The 12046-nt window shown below is 39.9% G+C and overlaps 1 protein-coding gene across 1 annotated transcript in view; it reads left to right on the top strand.

Annotated features, from left to right (window-relative positions):
* LOC147730264 (transient receptor potential cation channel subfamily V member 1-like) overlaps positions 1–12046 on the top strand; it is a 460470-nt gene that overhangs the window by 395624 nt on the left and 52800 nt on the right. Inside the window, exon 11 of the mRNA XM_086955033.1 lies at positions 2840–3005. Coding sequence (XP_086811159.1) covers positions 2840–3005 — 166 coding nt within the window. The remainder of the gene's footprint in view (positions 1–2839; positions 3006–12046) is intronic.

The raw sequence follows: 12046 nt of genomic DNA, 5'->3' as shown, positions 1-12046 counted from the left end.
AAGCTGAAAACGTTGGGTCCAATGAGCCTGCAAAAGGACATTTACCACTAAGGTGTCCATCCTAAATGTCACAGAATCTTCAAATGATCTCTTTCGGGATACTAGGATTCACGGGACATCTTAGACCTATAAATAATACAATTAGAGAAATATGCGCTGGGTGGGAGTAATTGAATTGACAACAAAACAGTTCTAGCCCTAAGACAAGGGCAGGAGAGTGCAATGGCACCGGGACATAGTTTAGCTGCCGGGTGCTTGTAATACTATTGCCCTCCATCCTTTGGTAAGGCTGAAGGATGAGGGCTCAACGTATCCATCCCCGTCCTGTAGGCATGGCCAGAGTTTTATGAAAACATATACACCATGTCCTTGCGTAAGGCAGGTGAGTTTTTTTTAAAGAACAAAGGCAGGGAAGTCCTTCTTACTTTACATGCCTGCCTGGCAGGGTGCCTGCTACCCACCACCCTGCCAACGCAGATCTGGCCATGCAGGAGAGTGAAGGTCTCTTTTGAGTTACCACTCCTTGTCTGCCTGACAGGCCTAGGAGAAGTCTACATAAGAGGGTGGGAATAATTGCACCTTTGTAGTTAAGATTATCTTCTGACGCCATTGGAAATGCAATTTTCGCTCCTTAATACTTTTATCAATCCACCAAAGTCAGTGAAAGAAATATTTTCGCGACCGTCAAAGAACATGCCGATTTGATATTTTGAGGGGGCGGGGTGTTGTAGGCTTCCCTTCCAAATACAGAATTGGTATGCTATGTAACAATCGTATGCAATCAAAATCCCTTTGTAAAACATTGGTATTTTACAGATAACTCATAGGAGGTGCTAACATATTCCCCTTAGTGAGCGTTTGCTTAAAAGAACGCAGTGGCCCTGGAGACCACTGCCTCCTCTCAAACCGCCTCCCGCCAAGAAAATAAACTTATCTGTTCAGAAGCATTCCATTTTCTTTTAAGGAAAAATTATTGTTTTTCTTAAAAGCAGTCACAGACATGGTGGGATGCTGACCCCAGCAGGCCACCATCCCTGGGATGCCGGAAAATCATAGTCTTTCGCAGTTTGCAACCTATCTCATTAATCATAATGAGGTAGGTCGAATTACGATGCACTACCATTCAGTATTTTGGGAACCGGCCTATTAGTACATAGGTCGCTTTCAACAATACCTCACTGCAAATTGAGACCAGTATTTTTCAAACAGTGTTTAGTGCATCTGGCACAAAGTCACACCATTTTGCATCCCCCTGAAACACATCTCAATGTAATCTTTCAAAAGCAGTAATAAAATGAACAGATTATGGTTAACTTAACATGGCGGGTTGTCACACCAGTTAATTTTTTTTCCAAATACAATTTCAGTAAAAAAATTTAAATTCCATTTATATTTGAGCTAAGGTTGCCCTCGTACAGTGGGATTGAACACGACATGAAGACAGCACCTGTGAAATTATGAACTTTTAGTTTTTATGGTAAAGTCACTACTGTTTAAGGCAGCTATCTTTTCATGAAAAATCATTCACTTCAAAAATGTTGTTGGACTTAGCTGTTATTGTTACTAGACAGATGGGGAATATTCAAAAACGGCATTGTGTAGTATTTTTGTAGTACTACAATATTACTACTCATACTACAAAATCATATTCAGTAATCTATTTGCAGTGACCTCTGCCAACGCCTTTCCTATCTTTTCTGTGTGGAAATCTAAGTCCAGACTGCAGAGATCTCTCCACACATACACCCACATTTTAGTAGAAAATGTGGGAGGGATTATGGTGGAAAATGGCGAATATTTACTTCAAAGTATGAGAGGTTAAGGGAGGAGTGAGGAGGGATTTAAAGAGGATTAAAGAGGGCTTTAGAGAGAGACATGCAGCCACCCACAACATAGTAAGTTCATTGCTATTCTCAAACGGCACTTCTAAAGTATCTATAGCTAAAAAGGTCCCAAAACAGTTATATGTACTTCAGTTAAGACCTGGAGTAAGTCCAGTTCCACAACGGATCAACCAACTAGTACAACATACTCCTATAGAAAATATTGGATGCATTGACTTAAATTAGTAGCCCATAAGAAATAATGTTAAACTAAATTATTTTATTTTTACTTTTTCACATTTTATTTAATGTTAAGATAATTGTATATTAATGTAAAATAAATACTATTATATTTGAAAATATTTTAATAACCTTTAGTTAATTTCAAATAAATGTAACTTTATGTTAGGTTGTTTTTGGAATAAACATTTAAAAATAATATTAATGTAACTGAATATATTTTTTAAATGATTAAATAGTTAATTCAAAATTAGGTTACCAGAGGTATTGCATTTCATGTACCATATTTAAAATAAATATATAAATCAATTTATATTACTAAGCAACATGAAATAATTTTGCTAATTTTTGTTTAAGTTAAATAAAACATTTTTACAATTTCCCTACACTTTAATGTATAGAGATCTCTGCCCGAGTCCAAGAGACCTCCGCCTACCTCCACCTATTTGGGAAGAGTTCCTAGTAGTAACTTTACACTCATGCTCAGTCCCTTCAATTCAAGGGGTGTAGGCATCTAAGCCTACACATTGTATTAACTTAACACTCGTCAATGGTGACTAGTAACATTCCCACTAAAAGTAAGAGTAAATTTACATGTGTGAATTTACTCATGTGTAAATTTACCATTGGGAATAAGTTCCAAGGTGTTTTCCAAAATGTATGATTATAATAAAATGATGATTATATATAAAAGCAAGTTATAGAAAAAGGACATGCTAAAGTTTTAGGGTGCCAATGATTCATTAATGACTTTAGTACTTTGATCTTTCCTGTAGCACTCTGCAGTCGACGGTGCTCCTGTGCTCCGGCATCATGTACTTGGCAGGTTGTGAAGAGTATGTTGCCCCCTTGGTTTTTTCTCTGGTGTTCGGATGGATAAACCTGCTTTACTACACACGAGGCTTCCAGATGACTGGCATCTACAGTGTCATGATACAGAAGGTAAGTACATCTCACAATACTGCAGATTCAGAAATCCAGATCCAGGTAGGAGGTGTTGTTTGACCCAGCATTTATATAGAATGAGAGAATAACTCATCCCACCTTGGATTCCATGGATACATGTAGGGGATAAGTTACACAAACTAAGGTCAGCCAAAATGCCGCATTTTTGATTCAATTTCAAAGTAGCTCCTCCGTATCCCAGTGCTTCTCTGTCCAACTGTGTGCCTCTGCTACAGCAAAGAGCCATACACAATTTGATATTTTTTTTTCTACAAAATGTTTTTATTGGTATTTACAAGTTACATAGCTTCAGAAAAGTTCCAAACGGAATTAGAAAATATATAGGACCATATTTAAATCTCGGAGTACGTGCTTTACTTTGTCAGAGCATTTGAGTAAAATACCCCTTCGCCCTGATGGAGTATTTATGTTTCACATTCAGAAATGTTCGCCAGCCCGGTAGACATCTCTTGACATTGGCAGGAGCAACCACCAAGACCGTTTCTGTCAATCTGGTAAATGACGCTGCTACAGTTTTGAGATCTGCACTAGTAATATATAATTGATAGTGAGGACTACATTCCCTAAGAAAATCAATATAAACTTGGTAGTGGCGTACTGCAGGTATATCCTTTATTAGTTTTGAGGGTGTATGTTTGTCCATGAGTACATTCCTTTAAAAATGAAAATATCACCACATTTTTCATTGCCTCCTCAGGCTGTAATTATATATTGATGTGGGGGGCGGGCCCCCGAGAGCCCGGCATTAAGATTGCTAGTGCATAGTGAGGCTCTGCCAGCTGACTCCAATATCCGGAACAAATCCGCTGTGTAAGGGTGTTGAATGTAACAAAACTGGGCTGATGTCTCACCCCAACAGAAGCAGCAGCGGGGGGTGAGGCTATTTTGGTGGTATCTGCTGCATTAGGCACTGCCTCCCGGGGCGGGGGGGGGGGGGGGGGGGTCATACTGCAGCCGCAATGGCTAAGATCGGCTGGCTGGAGCCTGTTCCCTAGAGAGACTAGGGCCTCTGCACCTCGTGCTGGCCTGATGCAAGCCCCAGCGATGGGACTGCTGCCGCCGGACCATGCGGTGGGCTGGCACCTGAGAGCTGAGTAATCCAGGCTTTATATAAAAAAGTATTACATTTTTATTCAAGGATCATCATGCAGATACAATAGTCATATATCCCCCCGCACATCTGGAGGGATGGGCAGTGCAGAGGAGCAATATATCAAAAGCACTGTCTTCATACAAGATGATTACATTCATGAGGAGTAACAGCACGAAAGCATTTTGAAACTGGCGTGGGTGAGAAGCAGAGACACCATGGAGGAGCATATGAGGCTATTTGATTAAAGGTACGAAGGATTCCAGCTTGGGAAAGATAATTCAAGAAAAAAGTCAGCATTTAAGGATAGGTCGAGGGAGGGTTAAGATGAGTGGTATAAAAGGAGGGTGAATACTGTTGGCGAAGGTGTATCAGTGCATGATGTGTTTTGCGCAAACAGCGCGCTTAGAGGGAAAACGTTAGTCTCGAACAGTTACATCATATGGAACCGTTAAGTTTTGAAATGCAAGCAGCATAAATTGATTTGTAATCACATTGAATTGTGAACACGTATTAAAATGAAAATGTTACCGTTTTAGTGAACCCCTGAAGAAAGGCTATATATAGCCTGAAATGCATTGGGTCTATGACATCCACTATGAATGATGATTTCTGTATAAAGCATGTTTCGGAAAAAAGCCTGGATGGGCATATCTGATTCAGAAGAAACCTAAGTATACAAGATGCTCCATGGAGTGTATGTGCGCTATACAAAAACCAACAAACATCAAACATATACAGATACCGTTTCACATGTGGCAGGAGCAAAAAGTGATGAAATGAAAAAAAGAAAAAAAACGAATTGGAATTAATGGAATAAAGATTATGGAATACTGATAAACTGAGGAAGACTTTGTGGAAATTATTCACGTATTTTGCTGTGCGTCCGGAGAAGTGGAATGCTTCTTCTGTTTTTGTTGTAACTGCTGCCGCTGGACCATGCGGTGGACTGGCACCTGAGAGCTGAATAATCCAGGCTTTATATAATAAAAAGTATTACATTTTTATTCAAAGATCAACAGCAGATACAATAGTCATATATCTCCCCGCACATCTGGAGGGATGGGCAGTGCAGAGGAGCAATATATCAGAAGCACTGTCTTCATACAAGATGATTACATGCTCTATGTATAGCCAGTCCAGCATAACATATGAACCTAGTGACCATTCAGTCAGCTCCCGCGCTGATGGCAACCACAGCTGTGTCAGGCTGCAGGCTGGCGAGCAGCAAGGTAACTATGCAGTGGTTGGGGCGCGCCTGCGCAGGCAATAATTCCCAAACTTCCGATAGCAGGTTGTGGCAGAATGCAGTGTCTCTTAGCCAGTCAGCCATCCGGGGTCTCCGCCTTCTGCCCCAGCATATTGCCACTCTCCTTTTGGCAAGCAGTAGAAGCATAGCTATGAGCTTCCGATTTTCAGAGGGCACATCACGCACATAACCCAGCAGGGCAGTCAGGAGGCTACGCTTACATCTGGTCCCAGTCACTTCATCCAGTGTGTCAAATATATTCCCCCAGTATGACATGATCTCAGGGCACTCCCACGCCAAAGGCAAGAAAGTGGCGTCTGGCATCCTGCAACACACACAACATGTCATCACTCAGGCAACTCTTTAGCCTATGCTCAGCAATATTCCCATACTCCTTCATCAAAGGGAGCTCCCAGGCATTCTCCCATCTAAGACGTGCTGGCGGGGCGCCTATTGGGTACTCACACTGCATACCAAAGTATAGTTGTGTCAGGGCGGAGCATGTAAGTAGCAGGGGAAGTACCCGGGAAGCGAGCAGTTTAGCGAGTATTTTGTTATCAAGATTTATCATAGACAGCGGCCTGTAGGAGTCGCACAGCGTGGGGTCTTTGTCCGGCTTCAGCACAGTAACGATCAGTGCTTTTGCGAAGGGAAGGGGGAAGAAATCTTTGCTCAAGTGCGTCCTCATACATGTTGAGGAGATGGGTACAAGGAGTGGTGCAAATTCCTTGTAAAATGCCGACATGAGGCCATCCAGTCCAGGGGCCTTGTCCCAAGGAATCGCCCGGATCACGTCCATCATCTCCTCCACAGAGAAGGGCTCATCCAGGTACTTGCGGTGGTTATCTCCGAGCCAGACCAATTTAATCGAATCAAAAAATTAGATCACAACTGGATGTGCCTTAGTTTGGTGCCTTTTGTACCGCTTAGTTTGGTGCGCAGCGTAAAGTGAGTACTGGAAAGCCAATATTTCGGATTGTACAGCCTTCTGCCGTAAGGCTACAGAGTTGCCCGTTCTGCAACTCGCTAATATAATCAAAGTCAAAGTCAAAATCAGCTTTATTCGGTGCACTGTACTGTATTGGAAAATCTTCTAAATAAAAAAAACTTTTGAATTATAAAAGCATACTAATCAAAAAGCATTCCTACATTACCTCATAATTAAAATTTATATGAATAACAATGTAAAATTTATCAGCTAAAAATAGTAAAGTAAAAGAAAATACTAGTACATATGAAGATTAAAAGTGCAAGGTACCATTATTAAATAGACTTTTCAAAAGTGCAATACATATATACTTGTGATGTAAAGTGCTAATCCATAAAAGTGCATAATGATATATAGAGTAAAAGATGCCACATCCTAGCAGGGTGCCTGATTTGAAATAGGGCTAAGATTAAGCATCTTTATTTTCATAGAGCAATACATCCAAATGTGAGTAGTCTTTTCTTTTCCTGATTGCTAATTGTACAAATTGAAAAACAGTATTTATCATTTTCACATTTTCCATACAGCATACAAAATTAAAAGCATATTTATAATTAAAAAGCCTATTTGATAAAAACAGCAGTTTTAAAACTGATTTCCGGATATCCTTATAAAAACTACAAACAAGAGTAAAGTGCACCGTAGATTGTTTGGATTCTCCATTACATGGACAATTTGGTAATTTATGATACCACTTTTCCATTCTAGGACAAGCAACTAAATAATGTATTTTACCCACCCTTAGCCTAGTTAAATGAAATCTCTGTTGTACATTTCTCACCAATATTAAATATGGCTGTATACCCCTCATGAGTGGTCGTTCGCAGTAGGAAACAACACTATGTTTTTGTCTGGCAGTCCCTTCTCTTTCATTTTCCATGGCATTTAGGTATCTCGACTTCAGATAATTTTTACTGATTTCCTGTATAAATGTAGGATTCTTCCTGTCAATATCGATTATCGACTTCACAGCTTGTTAGGAGATTAAAAATGTACTCCGTCTCCAGCCATGGTATTTTACTACTAAAATCGTGGGCTAGGCAATCCATACTTAATTCTTTTGTAAATTTTGTTTCGTCTTTAGCCCAAACTCCTTGCCAGAAAGTAGGTCAGCCATTTTTATTGTGTCGCTTAGGTCCGAGACTTAAAGTTCTTTATGAACTATATAATTTGCTGTTGCGCTAGGGACTGCCAGCAATCTCTTTAGAAACTTGTTTTGTAGGACTTGTTGGGAGGTGGTGATAGCTCTCAGCCAAATTGCAGCCCCATAGTAGACCCCTGAAATACATTTACTCTGATACAGAGGTAGGATTTCTCGGATGGTTTTATTGCCTATTTTCCCTGAAAATCTAAAAATGCTCTCTATAATTCTTAAAAATGTCATCTAACAAATTCAATATGGGTATTCCATGTACCACTCCTATTTAAAAAGCATCCGAAAATAAGAAAAAGATGAGACTCTATTTATAACGACCCCACCCACATGGTGTTGTTTATTCTTAAGCCTATTGCTCCCACTTGCCATGACATATGTTTTCTTTAGATTTAATTTGAGATCTTTTTCAGTCATGAACCGGGCAAAATTTTCTATTAGGCTTTGCAGGCCATTGGCTGTCCTTAATATTAGGACTAAAGAAACAACACACTTGCCAGTGCTGAGAAACTAATTTTTCAAAACATGTATAGAAAAGCATACATGAAAAATAGCATGGACACTTGCTTTTTAAATTGCAACTTTTGCTTTTAATTTTTCAAGACTATTTTAGTTTTTAGTCGTTTTTCTTTTTGTGCATGGGAATACAAAAACACGGAGAATTATATATACATTTATATACAAACATGAAACAGACAAATTAGTATGTACAGTGATTCAAACAACCTCACATACAACACATTCTTGGCCATCCATTCATACTATACCACATCCATACTAGTCCCGGTGTCAAAAGAAATCCTATATATACAAAACGATCTTATTTGTTATTTTTAACACTTTTCACAGTTGTTTCTCAAAGTTTTGAAAAAAGGAAAGCAAATTAGTTCTGTAATCAGTTGACAAATCAAGTTCAAAGTTGATTCACACAGATGACCCGAGACCGGGTCGGTCGACGCGTTTCGAACCCTGTGAGTGCCAGGGTTCTCCTCAGGACCAAAAAGTAACTACAAAGCAAAGGAAACAATCATCACTACCAAAGATCTGAGCGATCAACACCTCAAACGCTAATCAGCTTTTCTCAGCCTACCTCTACTGTTGGGTCATGGCTCCAACCGTGGTTAAAAGACAGATGTATTCCAAATTAAGGTGGAGCGAAAGGTACTGGAAAACATTAAAGACAAACTAAAAGTGTGCTAAGTATCAATGTTGGTGTCACACATAACCATTCTCACACTACTCTCTAAGTGTCGGTCTACACGCTTACCTTAGCCGTAATGCGTGCTTGTTTCGGGTCGTGTCCCCGACGAAATGGGCTCTGTCGTGTTATTCGATTCCGGCGCCAAAAATGCTGAAAAGATCGAAAAACATGTTTAAACCCAAAGTTGTTGTGCGGTGCCTCAACGATTGGTGGTCCCCGTAGGAGCCATTCTTACCGTGGCCGTGCTCCACGCTGGTACTCTAAACTTTCTATGGTTCGTGATTCTCCGCTCCTTCCCCTTCGGACTCCAGACGGTGAATGAAAGCCAACCGTGCTGTTGGTTATGGGTGTGGTTTGGCTCTGGGGAATTGTGGGAAATGTAGTTCTGTTAGTGTTGTTTTCGAAAACTGGAAGATTTTTGGGAGATGTAGTCCTCATTCCAAATTTATGTATTGGATTTGTAGATTTCGGAGATCTCATTCAAACCGTTGACTGCCGTGTCGTATTTCATAATAAGCAGAGCTTCTCTTTGATTTAGCCGTGTTTCCAGGATGCCACCTCTCGGATCATTTTCAATTTTCGACAGGACCGTCCACTTTAGTTTGTTTTTATCGTGGTTCTTGGCCAGCCAATGGTGTACTCAGGGCGCATTTTTGACTTCTCTGCGTAATCTGGATTTGTGCTGAGTGATGCGTTGCCTGACCTCTTGTGTTGTTTTACCAATATATAACTTTGGACAGGGGCACAATATCGCGTATACGACATTCCTAGTCTTACAGTTAGTAAAGACTTCATGCTTCCAATTGATATTATTGAATGAGAACACCGTCTCCTCTATAGTTTCGGGACAACAGATGCAAGTACCACATTTGTGGTGTCCGGTTGTTGGAGGAAAACCAAATAGACTTCTTAGAGTTGGGCCTTTTTCAACAGGTAGGGCTGCCTTCACAATGTGGTTTGCAACACTCTTTTCTTTCTTATATGCAAACAAAGGTGGATTTCTGAAATCCTCATGTAGATCTTTAACCAGATGCCAATTTGATGTTATCAATTTTTTGAGTTGGTTCGCCGCAGGACAGAAAATAGACACGCAAACCACTCGTTTTTGCTCCATTCTTGTTTTCTTCTGCATTAATGTTTCTCGTGGCGTCCACCATGCTCTTTTGAGAGAATTCTTTAATAGTTTTTTTGGGTATCATCTTAGGAGAAGCCTCTCCTTCAATAAATTCGCATGCTCAAAATAGTCTTCTTTCCGTGAGCAATTCTGGCGAATCCTGAGGAATTGTTCAAAGGGTAGATTTTGTTTCAAGCTGCGCTGGTGATTGCTAGAGTACAACAGTGCTTTGTTTCTATCTGTCGTTTTTCTAAACAAAGTAGTCTCAAGGTTTCCATTACAGGGTTCAATTTTCACATCCAAGAATGTTATCGATTTATTTGATGATGTGCAATTAAATTTTATGTCGTTTGTGCGTGCGTTTAACCATTCAACGAATTGATTGAGGGTTTCAGGGTCGCCAGTCCAGATGAGAAACATGTCATCTATCTATCGCATATAGTGTGAAATCCGGTCTCTAAAGGGGTTGTCATTGTAGATGAACTTACTTTCATAGAGTCCCATGTACATTACAGCAAGTTCCGGGGCAAATGGGCACCCCATGGCTACTCCCTTTACCTGGAAGAAAAATTCGGAGTCGAAAGTGAAAAAATTCTTTTGTAATGCGAAGGATGCCAGTTCCAAAATAAATTCGGAGGGTACTTGAAATGGTCTATCGCGTGTATCCAGAAAGAATGACAGTGTTTCGAGAGCTTGATCTTGTGGGATCTGAGTATACAGTGAAACGACGTCTAGCGTCACCATTAGTTGTGTGCTGTCATCAAAGGTTATAGTCTCAATCTTTTGGAGAAAGGCAGTGGTATCTTTAAGGTGAGCTGGGATCTCTTCTATGAACGGTTTCAAAAAGAAGTCGATGTACTTGGCCACCGGTTCAAGTAAGGATTCGCAACCAGAAACTATTGGACGTCCTGGTGGGTTAATTTCATCCTTGTGGATTTTTGGCAATAGGTAGAATACCGGAGTGCGTGGATTTTTATTCTGTAAAAAAGCCAGTTCTTTGGGGCCCACAAAGCCTTGGTCGAATCCTTTTTGGATGATATGAAACAATTCACTTTGGATTTCATTTGTCGGATTTTTTGCAATGCGTCTGTAACATGTGTTGTCATTCAATTGACGGTAGACTTCAGTTTTATATTTGTTGATGTCCCAGACCACTACCGCCCCTCCCTTGTCCGCTTGTTTCACAACAACTGTTTTGTCATTTTTTAGCGTGTTTAAAGCATCTTTTTCGGCTTTAGCAAGATTGTATTTGACGAAGTTCCTCTTTTTCTCGATAGCTGATATTCCTCACAGGGCACTCACAGGGTTCGAAACGCGTCGACCGACCCGGTCCCGGGTCATCTGTGTGAATCAACATTGAACTTGATTTGTCAACTGATTACAGAACTAATTTGCTTTCCTTTTTTCAAAACTTTGAGAAACAACTGTGAAAAGTGTTAAAAATAACAAATAAGATCGTTTTGTATATATAGGATTTCTTTTGACACCGGGACTAGTATGGATGTGGTATAGTATGAATGGATGGCCAAGAATGTGGTGTATGTGAGGTTGTTTGAATCACTGTACATACTAATTTGTCTGTTTCATGTTTGTATATAAATGTATATATAATTCTCCATGTTTTTGTATTCCCATGCACAAAAAGAAAAACGACTAAAAACTAAAATAGTCTTGAAAAATTAAAAGCAAAAGTTGCAATTTAAAAAGCAAGTGTCCATGCTATTTTTCATGTATGCTTTTCTATACATGTTTTGAAAAATTAGTTTCTCAGCACTGGCAAGTGTGTTGTTTCTTTAGTTCATTTTGGCTCAGCCTTGCTGAGTATAGGAGTCAAAACCCTTTTCGTTATTAGACTTAATATTAGGACAGCATTGTCTGCGTATAGTAATACTGGTGTGGGGCGTGTCCCGATTTTTGGGGCGTCCACAGTTAAATTTTGTGAAAAGGGGTCTACATTGTTTATATAGAGGGAAATAAAAGAAGCACTAGATCTTAAAAAGGTATAGACCTGGGATAAATATGTAATTATATCGGTAGGGGCCCCTAGCGCTTTCAGTGTTTCCCATAATTTACAGTGATTAACTAGATCGAAGGCGCTGGTGAGGTGAATAAAACAGAGGTGTAGGGCACCTTCCTTTGCTAAAGTATATTTTCCTATTAACAACTCTAGATCTAGACATTGTTCTACCGTCCCAATACCTCTTCTGAAACCATACTGGGCA

Source organism: Lissotriton vulgaris, chromosome 2_1 (assembly GCF_964263255.1).
Source record: "Lissotriton vulgaris chromosome 2_1, aLisVul1.2, whole genome shotgun sequence".
In the NCBI taxonomy this organism is placed as follows: Eukaryota; Metazoa; Chordata; class Amphibia; order Caudata; family Salamandridae; genus Lissotriton; species Lissotriton vulgaris.
Note: the sequence above shows the minus strand (reverse complement) of the source record. Positions and strands in the feature narration are given on the sequence as shown.